This window comes from Phalacrocorax carbo, chromosome 18, assembly GCF_963921805.1.
Source record: "Phalacrocorax carbo chromosome 18, bPhaCar2.1, whole genome shotgun sequence".
NCBI lineage: Eukaryota > Metazoa > Chordata > Aves > Suliformes > Phalacrocoracidae > Phalacrocorax > Phalacrocorax carbo.
In genome coordinates, this window is record NC_087530.1 from 7434824 (window position 1) to 7450909 (window position 16086).

At 46.8% G+C, this 16086-nt stretch overlaps 1 protein-coding gene across 5 annotated transcripts in view; it reads right to left on the bottom strand.

Annotated features, from left to right (window-relative positions):
* Positions 1–7: 7 nt before the first annotated feature.
* EEIG1 (estrogen-induced osteoclastogenesis regulator 1) overlaps positions 8–16086 on the bottom strand; it is a 40096-nt gene continuing 24017 nt past the window's right edge. For all 5 annotated transcript variants that reach the window (XM_064469118.1, XM_064469117.1, XM_064469121.1 and 2 more), the window contains 8 exons: positions 12748–12864; positions 12195–12241; positions 9343–9494; positions 8117–8221; positions 7657–7846; positions 7347–7468; positions 6169–6238; positions 8–5289 (listed from right to left, as the gene is read on the bottom strand). In XM_064469118.1, coding sequence (XP_064325188.1) covers positions 5244–5289; positions 6169–6238; positions 7347–7468; positions 7657–7846; positions 8117–8221; positions 9343–9494; positions 12195–12241; positions 12748–12864 — 849 coding nt within the window. In that variant the 3' untranslated portion in view covers positions 8–5243. The remainder of the gene's footprint in view (positions 5290–6168; positions 6239–7346; positions 7469–7656; positions 7847–8116; positions 8222–9342; positions 9495–12194; positions 12242–12747; positions 12865–16086) is intronic.

The window sequence follows — 16086 nt, forward strand, 5'->3', positions numbered from 1 at the left end:
ATCAGTGTGAAGTACCAAAAACCTTTAATTTTTCCCCCCAAACCATAACAACATTTGACATTATATTGATTTCCTCATATATTTGTTATTTCTCTACGTTAGGAACCAGATACAGAAAATACAAACACGATCTGTTGAATCAAAGACGGCACAGCATTCCGTTAGAAAAAGAAACAAAAAAAAAACAACTAGAGGAGCAAGATAAAAATGGTGAAAAATAGTCATTCCTTCCAGCCCAAACTTTCCAAGAATCATCATCAAAATAGAGCAGTGGAAGTAGCTTCTCTTTCTAAACGCACTTCTGCTTTAAGAAAAAAGTTAGATTTATCTTTAGATTTCAAAGTAAAAAAATGTTAAACTATCTTTCAAGCAATTTTGGAAGTTTGCATAGACCCATTCCCTTTCCAAAAATATCAGCAATCTCTCTATAGAATCTGATATAAATCAAGTGCGCGCCTCATCTGAAGATCACCAAGCTCAATTAACTTTCAAGAAAATAAAACATGATCTCCCCTTCCCCTCCCTCCCCCCACAAAAATACGGGCTCTACCGTTATTCCTTGTGTTTGAGGCAAGTTATGAGGCTCAGCCACACCCCTTGCTCACAGCTTCATCCAAATTCCTTTTTTATTTCCCAGGTTTCCACGTCCGCTCCCTCCCGACGGGGCAGGGGCGATGCAACGCGGAGCTGTGGAGGGCATCAGGCTCGGATGGTGCGGGGGGGCTGACAGACGACACAGCTCTCGGGAGGGAAGCGGGGTGGGGGGGAATTTTGCGCTAATCAGCCCCCCACAGTGAGGAAGTGGCTTTTCAAGGACAAACACCTGCGACCAGGCAGTGTTTGTAGGAACTTGCCCCTGGGGACCAGCCTTGTCCACAGGGCTCAGCCACCAGAGCAAGTACTCGTTCAGCTAGAGACTAGGTGGGGAGGCAGGGGACGGGGCAGGAGGGGCGGAGGGTGAATTTGCAGCTCCCAGGTAAGGCAGCAAGGAGGGGAGCGGGGGCCCCTCTCCAGGAGGGGTGTTTAACCTAGGTGCTCTAGCGTACCTGGAGTGAAGTTTTTCCCAGAGGTTCACAACAGTGCGTGCAGAGTCCAGCTGCACAGCCACCAGTTTAAAAAGAAACAGCAATGACAAAATAAATAAAAAGTCAACCCCTCCTATTAAGATGAGAATGAAATACGTATTCTTCAGGTCTTGGCCTGGTTCGGAACACTAAAAACTGAAGCAAACATTTAAAAGGGCTTATTAACTTTCTGCAGGGGGCAAAGTGATGTGGCAATGAGGTGGGGGAGAGATCACACGCTTGCTGCCCATTGCACCAACGGTCAGGACAGCACGAAGGCCCCCATTTAAAGTGCCGACCATACAAAAGAAGATGGAGCAACATCCTTCTCCCCCTTTTCCACCACAATTTCCAATTAAAACCCATCTCCTTCACCAAGTCACAACTAAGCCTATTCTTTTGGATATTCACTCAGTTTATACTGTTGTTTTGTGGTTTTTTTTTAAAAAAGTTAGTAAGAAAGTTACATTGAATTTCCCAACTCTTTGCAACAGGCTTCCACCAACCAAAGGCCCAGAAACTGGGAGAGCAGAGCTCACACATTTCACCTGACCCCAAGACGGGAGCAGAGAGCCAGCTCTGCTCTCCAGGGTCAGCCAGGCGTGAGCAGCCCTGCTTGCCAGCATCAGAGACCCAGGGGATGCAGAGTCTTGCCAATAAGGTCCTTTTACTTGTTTAAGCCACCTCTGAATCCCCTGAGAAGGGGAACAATGTGGGGAAGAACATACCCCCCCTCAGCCCCCCAGGAATAAAATATCAATGAAACAATAATGCAGTCAAAAAAACACCAGCCTGCTGGGTTTATAAAAAAAAAAAAAAAAGAATTCAATAAACTTCATGAACAAAACCAAAACAGAACCAAAAAAAAAAACCCAAAGGAAACTAGCCAGCGGTTTGGGTCTGGAAACTGATTCACTTCTTAAATGTTCAAAGTCCAACAAGGAACCGGCGGCAGCGGTGCCACAAGGAAAAAAGTGCTTGCGAGACGCAGCTTCCCGAGAGATGGCAGCAAGGCTGTGGGACAAGCGACCCCACTGCCATCACTACTGTCTGATATGCCCACCACTGGCCAGGGACTGCTGGGCATCGCTCGTGATGGACGTGCAGCAGGAGCAGTGCGTGGGATCTAGAAACAGGAACAGACTGCTCCTTTCTCCCTCCTGGTCTGCTCTGGGTGCTCCAGCCCTGGCTGTGCTGCACCAGGCTGAATGACTAGGGCTGCTTTCTTATTCAAAATGAGGGGCAGGAGAGATAAAAAGCTACACAAAGACCAGGATCTGTGGAGTCAATAATAAAGTGGAGACAAGGAAGAGATACCCTATGAGACACAGTTATCAAAAACGCAAGCAGTGATGTGCCAAGCTGCTGGAAGAGAAGCCAGAGACATGCCCAGGTTGGCCACAGCTATGCGATAAAGCAGGTTACACCTCTGCCAGCCTGGGAATATGAGACCAGTTTTCTGAAAAGCTCAACTGCTTCTCCTTGTGCTTCACTGGGAAGAGATTCCTCCCTCCATCCCACTGGGGATTTCGTGACACGCCAAGCTGCCAGCTCCTTGGAGCAGCCGACTCTTGCCAACGGGAGCAGAAGCAAGCTCTGGGTTCCCAACTGCTCTGACAGTGACTGCCATTGTTTTTCATGGGAACAGAAGCAAAGCAGCAGAAGTGAGCTGGGTTTTGGCCTCTTTCCTGGCTTGCATTTCCTCCTTTCAGGTCCTGGTTAGACCCAATTTCGTGAGGGGCTTCGCTGGCCCCTGGGCAGCAGCAGGCGCTGGGGAGCAGCCTGACCCTCGGCTCTGCACGGCCATCCGCAGACAGGGCAGGAACACCCATTGCTGCCTGAGCCTGCTTCTGCCCTCATCCTGACCTGAGCAGAGGGTCAGCCAGGCCTGGCTTTCTGGCAGAGCCCCAGGGGGAGAGAAAAGCAAGCAGTTCTCCCCTTCCTGCAGACATGCATCATCCCAGGAACAGGGCAGGATGCTCACCAGCCTGCTAGCGAGTGCCAAACCTACCCAGACTGAATGAAGAAGAGATCACCATTAAAAAACACCAGCAAGTGTGAAAGAGTTTTTGTTCTAGACAGACTCAAAAGATCCAATACTTTTTCCCTACACTAAACCAAACCAAGGTCTTGTCTGTACTCCTTCTTACCCTAATCCAAGTTTAATTCTCCTTTGAAGGGAAGGGTGAAAAAGATCCATATCCTATATGTGGCCTGTCCAAATACAGAAAGAAACCTCTTGACTCAAAGAGAGAAACCGTGAAAACAGAGTAAGCAGCTGTATAGCTTTGCCACGCAGCCTAGCATCCTCCCCGTGCAGCCATGCTTAGCTAGCAGGGTGAGGAGGAAAAAAAAAGAAAAATAAAAAGATCAAGGCCCTTTCATTCCTTGTTTCTCATTCTGCCAAATTCCCTTTTCCAGTAGCTCATCTGCATGCATTCTGGCCACAGAGACCACAGTTAATAAATTTTTTTTCTCCTTTAAAAAAAGGCTTTACAATAACTAAGAATTTGAACAACAACATGATCGGTTACAAGTCTTTCCTTGCTGAATGGGAGAAGTGTGTGCCTGTGCAAGTGTGCACGCACTCGTGTGTCAGAGGAGGGCACGTCCCCAGCCATGCCTGGGAGCGTGCCATTGCTCCGAATGCACAGCCATTGAGTGCTACTACAGTACACCAGCAAAAGAGGAAAGGGCACTACACAGAAATAGCTTATCGGCTGAGTCTCTGTACAGGAAGGACTGCAAGCACAGCCTGCTGACAGCCCACGGCTGGAGTCTGCATAGATCCTCGTTTGCAATACAGCTGCCAGGAGAATCTATAAGTGGGAGCTGAAAGGGACTGACATCTCTGCCACACACTGCAAGGAAAAGAGGCAGCTGAAGTATCAAACAACTGCAGAAACCAAACCCAAAGAAGAGCAATTAAAAGATCAACCAGAAAACAGTTTGAAGCCTTGTCAGAAGAGTTCACTCACCATGGAGCAGGTAAGAACAGCTGCTGTGGCTAATGCAGCAGAAAACACTCATTCTACCTTTGAAGGCAGAGACAGTGGGTTCTCCCCAGCCCCAGAAGGAACCAGCTCAGGCACCGATCCCTGCTGACAGGGCAAGAAAGGCCAACCAGCACCAATTCCCTTACTGGCCCAGGCCAAGACAGGCAAATGTTAATCACCACCACAACGCAGAGACCACTGCAGTCAACTGCATCCTGCTCTGGCCCAGGGGAGGGCTATCAGATAACCAGATTCTTCTCACAGTCCAAGAAGGCCAGTTCCCTTCCTGAGCTGAAAAGAAAAAAAACCAGAGGCTTTGTATTCCAAGCTCCAACAGTGACTATTTGCTGAATCAGCCCAGCAAACAGGGATTACGCTCCTGGAACAGCAAGTAGAAGCATCCTCTGGGTAAAAATCTGGAACCTCTAAAGTGCTCCTGCTAATGCTAACAGATGAACACTGCCCTTCCATGCCCAGCAGTGGAAGGGCTTAATGTAGTTAGTGGTATAACAAGCACTAGCATTTAACCATTTATCAACTCCCATCTGGATTGTGGTAGTTTTCTGAAATGCACTTTTGGGAGACAGTTCCCATAAGAAGAGGGTGTCTGGGGATTTGAGGGTAGGAAGGTGAAGTGCACACCATAGCATACCTTGTTCAGTAAAACCGTTGCCTTGGAAGGTGATGCTCCCTTGCAGAGTCAATGGAATAAAGCATCCTGCAAGTGGCCATTTCACCGTGTCACCAACAAGCAGCTCTTGGTTTGGTTAGAATAGTTTCCCCCTCCCCCAGTGGTCTGAAGAGTTCACAGTGGTATAACCCAACGTTTTGGGGAGAAAGAAGCTGAGAAGTCCCCTGTTGCAAGTGAATGGGTGGAGTGAGGGATGCAGATGAACAACATCCTCTAGGACTAAGGATAAGCCCAACAGACACCTTGGGTCTGATCAGAAACAGGGGGAAGGCAGGCACTGGAAGAACTGGGAAGCAGAGAAGGGTAATGCAAACGCAGGGAAAGTGCATGATCTGGAGTGGTCTCGGAGTAGTTCTGCAGTGCAAATGTATGGGAGGGGTGTGGAGAAATCCCTTCTGGAATGCTGCATGAAGAGAGGTAAAGGTTGGCATCCATGTGGCAGCGGACTGGGTAGGGGGCCTGTTTCCAGCAGCTCTACCCTGTTCTTCACATTTAGTGGGTTTCAATCACCACTGGCTCGTAAACTCCAGATGAGACCCTGGGGAAGCAGAGGGGAAGAGGATGAGAAAGCCAGGTTATTTTCCTCAGTCACTTAGAGCAAGCAAGTTCTTATTCAGAGCTCTCCACTCACAAACATCGCCCTCTAACCCCACACAAAATACTGAAAATAACGAGTCAGTCTGGAGAGAAGTCAACCCTCATAACACAAACCAGACAGCTACGTGGCAAGCTAACACCAGAGCACTTGAAAGAGCTGGGTGTAACACATCAATCTTTCTAAAGGACAGAGGAAAGGGGGGAGTATCCTGCGCAAAGGACCAGTGTTCCTGGCTTTGCTTTGCTCCCAATTTTGTCACTGACTTGACACATCTTTGCATTACCATTATTGCTTTTTTTTTTAACCTCAAAAGGTGCTATAAAGGCTCAAACGCAACTAGCCAAGTCACAGTATTAAGAGATATTGTGGCAATAAAAAGTTTTATTTGTTCAGAAGCCTTTCATGAGAGAGCAAGCCCTCAACAAAGGTGGAGGAGGCAGGGAAAATGGACAATAAGCCAGGCTGCTGCAGTTTTGCTGCAGGCCAGCAGGAGGCAAAGCTCCCAGCCTTCAGTCCGGCGCAGGAGCAAACAGGAACTAACCTCTACCATTTTGTCCTTTTACTCCTCCTGTTCTCGGATCTAACAACTACGATTACTTTATCCCACTGAGCTCCTGCTGAGAACTGCATTCATGCTCCAGTGCAGCTGGAGCCTGTCACCAGAGGGATCCCAGAGGTGTTAATGTGGGAATAAAGCCACCATGTAGCACATGATGTTTAGAAGTCTCTCCTGCAGCAGCAGGTGAAAGTTTCCTGGGTACAAAGAGCTAACTAATCTGTCTGGAGTGCCTCTGTCTGCCAGCCTTTCAGGAAGCCTACCTGTTTCCCAGCTGAATACCACTCAATGTAGTTGTTCCGTCTCTGCTCACAAACAACCTCAGGTTACTGTCTGCAGATAGAAAAGGAAATAAGACATCAAAATCCAGAACTACTGACGGCTGCCAGGTGCTCCCCTCCCAGCCTCATTACACAATGGTCAGTACGGGAACAAGTGCATTTCTGGAATGCATGTGCACACTTTCTGGTGTTCCCACAGTAATAGAACCCCTGGGAACTCCTCCTCTTGTTTTGAAAGCGAGCCTCATGTACAAATCAACCACAGCATTAAGCTTTGGAAAAGCAAATGCAGAGAAATTAGCTCAGTGATACTCCTCCAGCTGCCTCTTCTAAGGCAATTCCATTGATGTGAGTTCTTGGTCAGCTTAAACACATCTGAACAGGCAAGAGGTGGGGCCTCATGCTGCTTTTGTAGGCTCACTGGAAGAGAAACTCAGCCTATTCTGCTGGTGAGAGCTGGCTACATTCAGTCTAGTTTTAACCCATGCTGAGTGAGGTGTAAATCCCCATATAAGAATGTTGCCATATGCGATAATTTAAGGTAACTAACTATAGAATTACTAATAACAAGGTAGGCTCAGGTTTAAAACATCAGAAAACCTCAACTAGATGAAAAAGATTGATTTCTAGGCTAAACTGGCAAATTAAAACAAATGCAGTGACTCTAGTTTTCTCTTAACATGCTGTGACTGCAAAGGATAACACCCCTTCTCAGGCTCCCTGACAGACCTGACCATCAGCACACTGTGACCCATCTCCCCATCTTTTTGCAGTGACGTGCCGTTTCCCCTGCAGTTGTACTCTCCTACTTTAAAAAATACCCTTGGACTGACCCCGCACTAGAGCAGTGCAGACAGCTGATGTAACTGATTTCCACTGCACTGAAGAATTGGTATTTTTCTTCTCTCATCTTGTATGTTTGAGCTACCGTTCAATCACTGCTGTGGTGTGTAGAACAGCAGCAAGCGCTATTTGCTAATGGATGTGCAGCTCTCAAATCCACATGGTTTGTTTACCTACCACAGAAACATCTAGCAAGCACTGAAAGCGAGTTGCCATCAAAAGATGGGAGTCCATGGTAGATCAGATCTGACTGTAAAAGCTTAGCAGCCTTGCTAAAAGAACAGCCAAGACCTCCCCTTTGAGAATTATCCTCTCACCTTCAGTATTACTGACATCTGTGAAGTCCTGACTCTGCATTATTTTCTCCACTATATCATCAGCATCGATCCTGGTGTCATCCACTCGGGTTGGGTGACTCTCCACTGAATCTTTTTTCCTCCTGGGGAAAGAAAATAAAGGGAAAACTTACTCAGCTTTTCAAGACACAGACTTTCAGATATCCTCCTGCTTCCCTTCGCAATATCGTCCTTCTCAGCAGCTACAATCCAATCTGCTGCTGCATGAAGGTGAAGGAGTAGATTCTGTCTTGCCTTCCCAGAGAAGGCACTTTGCTCTTCAGTTACCTACCGGGAGGGTCTGTCTAGCAGAAGGGCTGGTCTGGGGGGGCGAGGTGGCTTCTCTAGTTTGTGGTCCCGCTCTCCCTCAGGACACTCCACCGTCATACTCAGCCCTCCAGACGCACTGCTGCTGGTGGAGGTATTCCGGCGATGGGTCAAGTCAGACATACTAGAAGAACGTGAGTGCTCCGTGCTGTAACCTGCAAAAACAGAGTGATTACAAACCAGATCTTCTCCCTTTCCTGGCAGCACAGTTAACAGGCAGGGCAGCTCCAGACCAGCATTTCTGCTCCCATATAAAGAGGTTTAGACATACATCTATGAGCTCATCTGCAGAGACTAAACAGGAGACTCTGACATTGAAGAGCAGGGTGAGAGAGATGGCTGCAAATCACTCTCACAAGAGCTCGTTGCAGGAAAGAAAAAGGGATGGGGCCAGTGCTGGCAGAGCTGTGTGGATCAATGGTTACCGGAGATCTTGGACTGCTGGCTGGCGTAGCTGGAGTTCCGTGAGTGCCCCGAGTGGAAGACTTCCTCCGGGCTGGACAGGTTCTGATCCGGTTCTTCTGGAACACCTGCCAAGGAACAAGAGGGCACTCCACTTACACCTTACCCAAGCCAGCACATTGCTTGCTGATCACCTTAGACTGGAGGCTGGTCTTGGGACACTAGATCAAGGAAAGAGCAAGTCTGTTGGCAGAGCCCTGCTGTAAAGGCTAGCACAGACCTTAGAAGCAGCTGGGCAGTAGGGAAGACGACTATGAGCTTAGCTTATCACTAATTCTAGCATCCAGTGCCTGAATTTACGAGCTTGAACGATCTAGGACAGGTAGTACCTGAAGCTATCCATAGTTAAAAGCATTAAGCTAAGACCAAGAAAGCATCAAATGGCCACTGGCAGTAAAGTACTACCACCTCTGTTGGGGGGCTTCACGTGTTAATACCTTTCCTCTTCTATTACTTGTGTGAGAGCCTGTGCCATTTAAATCACATCTGAATTTGGTACAGAAACCTCAGCATAACCTCTGTTCCTTTGCTATTGCCCTGCTTGTCTCTTGCAGCAAGCTTATCCGAAAGTGCACAAGTGTAACACATTAGCCAGCTTTTTAAGACGAGCACTTGCACACTATGCTAAATCACTGAGGCAATGAGGCTAGAGTGCTATTTTGGTGCAGTGTATCTGCCTGCACACTTGGAGTGTGCTGGGAAGAAAAAAGGGCTATGGGAAAATGCAGTGCCCTTGAAAATGGGCTCACAGAGAAGCCAAAGAACTCCGCATCAGCAGCTGGAACAAGGCCATTAGACCTCAAACTAACCTCTAAAACCTTCAGAGGAACTTTTCTAGAAGATAAGCCTGAGCAACAGAATAGCTGAGTGGAGAACAACATTAAGTGTCATTGAACACAATGGAAAGCAGGGATGAGTGCAATACAGGAATTATTAAATCCCCAGCAGAAAGAATAAATTGCTTTATCTCCACTAACAGAAACATGTGGCAAAGATTCATGCTCCTCTCTTCAGTTGCACTTAATAGATGGTTTTGTTTTTCTCAATTTTCTTAATGAGCAGAGGGGTGAGGATGGGTGTGGGAAAACATAAAAAATTAAAGAGTTTCTGTGCTTGCAACTGCTGAGAAGAACAAAAGAGTGTCCAGGCACAGCCAAGCGTTGCATGGCTCCAGGACAGGCATTCATACCCGAGCTGAGAATGGCAGTTCTTGGCTTGGTCTGACGCAGAGACCCAATCGTGGCTGAACTGCTGCTGCTGCTGGTTCCCTCGCCCTTACAGGTCAGCTGCAGGGTAGAGTCCTGTCCCGGTATGGTGATGGATTTGGCAGTGGAAGGAGGCCTGTAGTCAGAAACGAAGAAGGTTACAAACTGCCAGGCAGAGACTGAGAATCACCACATCAGAAATTGCCACTCTGCTCTATCAAAACGGTCCCCCCGCCTGCACCCATCCTTCGTGGTAGAAGCTGGCAGCCCTCTGTGACTAGTCACACAGCGTGACGTTGGATTTTGCTTTCCTACATGCAAGATTTGAGTCTTCCCTACCTAGTACTGCATCTGGACTGCATTACAAGGAAAAGCAAGCTTCTGCAGTAAATTAAGGCAAAAAGGGACCATTCAATCATTTACACAGGACAACAAGCTCAAAGCCTCCACTATGCTCCAGAAGACCATCCAGAGCTGCCCTTTTCCCCCAACACGTGTCCAGTGGCCACAAACAGGAGCCAGTTTACTGTTGTCCAGCTCTAAATTCCAGCACCCTTTTGTTAAACCTTTCTGCCTCAGGTCAAAAATAAACCTTTTATCCCAGCAACCCTGTCCCCCTATGAGAGTACTTTTACAATGATCAAATAACCTTTCAATTTTTTAACTGACATTTAAACTCCTTTTCAGTGAGACTGAAGTGTTTTTCCAGCTGTCAGAATTATTTTTTCTGGTTATTCTGTGTGCTCCCAACATCCCTTTGTAAATGCTGACTACAGGGCAGAGCGGCGAGTGCCTGGAGCCCCCTCCCTTCCTCCAAAAGTGTTTTTGGGTGGAAGCCACGGTATGTGCAGCGTGGAAAAGTTAATATTCCTGTTGAAGCCCTAACCAATCTGTAGCTCAAAGTCCAAACTGGAACTAATGGGTCATATTATGCTTTTTAAACGAGGAGTGAGAAAGAAAAACTTCTATTTGTCTCACTTGGAGCTTTGAGGGAAGATGCGACATGAAAGGACCTTTGCAGTATTTTGGGAGAAAAAAAATAAAGTGCTGAGAATGTTTTCTATGGGCAGCCAAACAGCCATAAAGGTTTCAGGAAACCCACAGCATGCCTTCCCCCAGGAAAAAAAAAAAACAAAAACGAACAAACAAAACAAAACCCAAAATATTCCAGAGAAAAAAAATCTCCCTAATCACGTTATCAGTGATATACATGCACCCTGGTACTTTGGGGCTTTGCTTTGCAGATTACTACAGCCTTTGCAGCCTTAATCAAGCAAACTGTTCCTGCAGCAGCTGTCGGAGCAGCCCGTGGGTCTGTCAGCTCAGGCTGCTCAGCCTGCTCTGCCCTCCTGCACGACACCCAGGAGGAGAAGGTTCATCTGAGTGCTGCAGAAAGTCAGTGCTCGGAAGTGATTTCCCGGCAGTTTAATTCCTGCCTAATCCCCTAATGAGACCCATTTCTCAAAAGCTCTGCTGATCAAGGACTATTCTACATGCAAAGCTTCCATTTTTAGACATTTGCACATCATCAACACATAAGGAAAAATGGGAACGGCTGCAAAAATCCTTTAAGAAAATTAGGAAGTTGACTTTCAGACTTGCCCTTCTTATATTAAATGGCTACATATATCCAATTCTGTATAATTTTCAGGCACTCTACCAGTGGGACTTGCTTCCACAGTGAAGGAGCAACAGGTATTTTTGTCAGACATATTATTGCCAGATATCCTAGCACCCTAGATTTAAAACATCTGTTACTGTTACAAAGTTATGGTTTAAGATATCCAAAACTTCTTTATTACACTTCTTTCTGAAGCACAAATTTTTCAGAATCAGATGACACTGCATTTAGGGTTTGAAAGTCTCAAAAAACGCTGCAGCACTATAAAAAGCCATTCACAAAATAAACCAACCAAGAATTATGCAGCATTTTGTAACAAGAATGCAAGCTAATTTATATGCTTTAAGCTAGCTCCTAAAATTAGACCTTTTAGCCCAGAATACCACTACTACAAGAGATGGCCTCAAGGTAAAGCTTTCTTCTCTCATATTGTTGGGAGTCAGCACAAAATATTTACATCAGCACATGACAGTCCTGTATAGTCACGCACCTTACTGCACACTAAGGCAGGCTGGCTTTGACCAGAGTCTTACAACACTATACTGCAGTATGAGGTACGTTGCCACTATACTTGTCAGTTGATCCCACAACAATTCTTTAAGCAACTAAACTGCTTCATAGCTTAAATGGATTTATTTTTTCATATCATGATGCATTAAAAAAAGCACGATTGTAATTTCTTTGCTAATTAATACAAATTGTGAACCTAGATCCCTGTAGAAGAAAAGAACTAACATGTTTCAGCCTTGCAGTATTTTTGTTGCTGTTTCAAGTCAAGATCTTTATCCTGTGTGGTATGTGCTGAAGCCTGCCCATTTCCAAGACTGTTTTCTTCATTGACCTTTCCCTTCTTGGAAGTCAGCGAAATCAACCCCAGAGCTATGAGAAATTCTGCCTTCATGCAAAGCATGAAGTTTGTTATCATTGTCCATTAGTTTCCAAAACCTAACTGATACTAGCAGGGAAAATATCGGCACAAACAATAACCAAGCTGGGAAAACCAGAGCAGAGATCAAACCAACCAACAGCACAGGCTGGCTTAGCTATTCTGGCTGATTCAACAATCCAGACCACCAGTTTCAAGCTTTCTCCTGAACTACCCAATATCAAGGACATCTTCTCCCCCTCCCCATTAATTTTAGTCTCCAGCAGAGAATGGCAAAAGAACCATGTGTCCTGGTCTGCCCAGAACAGGTTGAGCACCCAGAAACTCACGTTTTGAAGCAGGGGTCCCCCGAGAGCAGGGACATTCCAATCGTGACCTGGGGCGGGGGGAGGGAAACAAGGCACATCGTTAGCCACGCTGCAGCGAGCTCTTCACTTCACAACAGCCGGGAGGTCAAGGGCTAGGTGTAAAGATTAGCAAGACCTAGTTCCTTTCCCAAGGAAATCAGCTTCAGAGATTTAGCAAGTTATTTCCCTCCCTGCCCCAAATCACTAACATCAGTAACTCCAAGTTGCAGTGCTCGGCAGGACACCAGCCTGGCCACCCAGGCAATGCACTTAGAACTTTATTCCCCACTCCTGTTCATGCTTTCTTTGATGACAAAGAATGCTATTGACAGTCATCACTTGGCAAACAGATGCCAAGATATCAATGGGCAACTCTGACAATGGGAAAATTCCAAAGTCAGACTAGCAGCATAAAAGCCAAATCCTGCCTCTGTACGTAACAGGACCTACTCTCAGGCCTAGAACTGCACTCTGGTTGTGATTATTTCCAAATTCAACACTAGCATTTCCACTGTAGTAGTACCAGCCGACATACCTTCAGGATGGAGTTGTCCTGTCGGGTGTTCTTAGTATCATACCCTTCCAGCAAGCAGCAACGGACAGTGGATCCAGAGCCCGCGAATTCTGCCAGATTTAGATCAGCAAAGCCCAGCTGTAGCCAAGAAAACAATGGAGGGGAAGGGGAGAGAACAAAAATCACTCAATAAAGGGATACAAGGTATCACACTGACCAAAGGAAGACAGCATTTCTGCGAGTGAGGGCAGAAACAGGAGCTGGTTACACACAGTCATGGCTGTGAAGACCCCCTACTCTTGAGGGTGGGCAGGGTCACATTCCTAACCCCGACCAGGTGGACACTCGGAGGCCTTCAGGAAGCCAGCCCCACGTGGAAGGACGTAGAGTGGCGGTGCTGGCCAGGACAGTGTTAACCAGCCGACAGCCGTTGCATAACCAAGGACATGGAAGGCACTAGGTCAACGACGTGGAAAAAACAGAATCACACATACACAAACATAATAAGGCACTCTTTGTATCGGGCCATCCCAGAATGCAGCGGAGCATGTGAACCGGGAGATGAAAGGATATTGTTACAGAGGAAAGTGACACTGTCCCAAAAAACAAAACTGAGACTTTCAGCGCATTGAGCTGGAAGTCCAGAGCCATGGAGCAGTGCCTGTGCCTCACCCCCACAGATGCAGCTGCTGGGCTGGGGAACTCCTGGAGCAAACTTTCCTCAACACTGCTAAGATTTAACTAGCAAGTGGTATGTTTGACAGGCAGAAGGGAAGAGAAATATTTGGAGACATTTAGTTATGAGCTCTCTAAACCTTCTTTAACAAAGGGGAAGCAAGTAGGGAAGGTGACAGAAAGTTGAAGGTCACAGGCAAATTCAAAGAGGGTACTGATGCCTCTAGCGTAGAAACAAACACAATGAAGAGTACTTGTTTTTCTGCTCTAATTCCTACTGTATTGCCCTGGTTAAACCACGACATGTATTAATACAACGTTTCAAAGGAAAAGTTACAGCTTCTTATTGCGAAAGCTCTGCATAAAAATGTCAGCCATGTCTCATCTAATCTGATCAAGAAGAGATGCTGTACCCCATATTTGGCCAAACTGTCCAAGCATGGAAAGTTTGCGTCACTTCAACAGTCAGGTCAGCTTCCAAGAGAACATGGAGAAAAGGTGGAGAAGCAGCAGCTCAGACCTAGCTGTTATTCCGTGCACTGCAGCACATTTCTCCTGCCCTAGTGTTGACAGCCAGATGATACTACAACTGAGCAGGGAGCCCCAAACAGTAGCACCATCCTAAGGAAATGTGGTGCTCTGTCAACTGTGGAAGCTGATAGGGAGTCACAGTACAAACCACAGCCACTGATGAATGAACCCTGGCTCCCACTGTTCCAAATCAAGTCTAAACCACAGTCTGCACAAGATATGTGATTCAGGGGAAGACAGCAGCAAGATTAGCATAGCTGCTTCCTCCATCCCGTTCTCAAAGGGGAACAAGAGCTGAAGGCAAGGGAAAAGAAAAAAGTGTGGGATCGAGCAGGAACCTTTCTTCAGCAAGAAAATGGAAGACAAAAAAACCAAACCCTAACTTTTCTCCTTCTTTTCACCCTTCTTAGGAATTCCCTTAATGCAAGTGTTCCTCCAGCCCTTGCTGTAGATGTTCCTCTGTCTCTTCTAGCCAAGGGCTATGCTGCTTGCTGAATATTCACTGATAAGGGGAAAAAGAGTGAATTTTTATCTCTCTGAGATAAACCAGGAGGACAGGAGAAAGTCACAGAGGGAGCTGCAATCCATCACTGTGACAAAACCGGAGGAGAGAGAAGACATGGCATGACCACACCAGCAGAATAACATGGCACAGGAGTGGCCCAGACCCAGATCCCTCTCTTTCTCCACCACAGCACTAACTTCTCCGAGAAGATCGGCATTGGAGGACAAGAGTGTGGGAGGACCCTCCAGTGACCCGTACTGTGTGCTGAGGCCAGAGCTCTTCCCAGGAAGCAGACTCCCAGTATATAGAGGAAGGATCCCTTAACAAAAGGATGTTTTCAGATGTAACCTTTCAGAATAGTTTCCTCAGTTTTCCAGCCAGCTAATGGTGTTTCTTCCAGCTCTGGGAAAGAGTTTCCGCTTTATCAGTCCTTCCTGTTGGCTTCCGCTCTGTAACCCCTGACACTGAAGTGACATTAACGTCAAACCAAAAGGTGTGCGAGTTGGTCTTGAGCACAAACAGCTCCACCACTCTTAGTCCCTGCTGAAGGGTGACCAGGTAAACAGGGCATTCACAAGTTGCATTTTCCTCTACATCTGCTGCCACAATTGGAGGGTTTTTCAGCTGAATGAATACAGTTTAAAAAGGTGAGGACTCATTGCTTAGAATGAGAAAATGAGTTGCATGCACATATACCACAGACTTCGGCTAGAAATGTTAGGAATTCCAAGTCAGTCAGTACTGCCACTAGGACCTGCTGGAACAGCCTGGTCCATAGGACAAGACTGCAAGGCTTAACCACCATGTCTGGTGTGACACTCCTCGACCCTGAGCTGCTGAAGTGCTCGGGTCATCTGTGCTGAATTCTAGGAGAACGTGTCTGCCTTCTTCATAGGAGACCAAGCAAGATATTGTCATCTCTTGGGCCAAGTACTTGAGCTTTGGTCTCTAATTCTGGGCTGGAGCAACTAGATCTCTCTCAGAATGCCACTAAACACGACTGGAGACTGAGTAAAAAGGAAGTATGTTAGAACATGGCCTGAATAACAGCACAGGTTAACTCCCCCATGGAGACGTGCCTGCAGGCTTCCTTTAATTCCACATTTCCAAATACCATGGGAAGCTTGGGGATGGACACTCCAGGAGGAGCAGGCTGATGCATTTACTTTGTCTCAGAGGCACGTCTCTTCCTCCAGCTACGCTGCTCTCAGTGGACAGACATCTCTGCAGAATGGAGGAATAACCTCCCCCCAGTGTGAATTTAGTGAAACTGATGGCCCTAGAGACCACGTCCTAAATAGCAACAAAAAAGGAACAGTGTGGGCAGCAACATTGCCCTCTATCAGGAGGCACAGTGGTACACCAGTGAGTGCAGCTCACCCTTCAAAGCCAGTTGCCTCCATGGTCTCAGGAAGGATATTGATTAGAAGAAATTCTTACAAGGTTGTGCATGACCTGAACATCTGTTTATTAGAAACCAGCAGCAGTGACTCATTTTCAAGCAAACACGGTTTCGGCCTCTGCGTGAGCTCAACTTCTAAGCCAACATTGTCTCTTGATCCAGCACAAAGAGGAGAAGCGGGTGGGCCAGGCAAGAAAACGGGCAGGGAGAACAAACCAAAACTAACATCCCGGCTGATCAGTTTGGT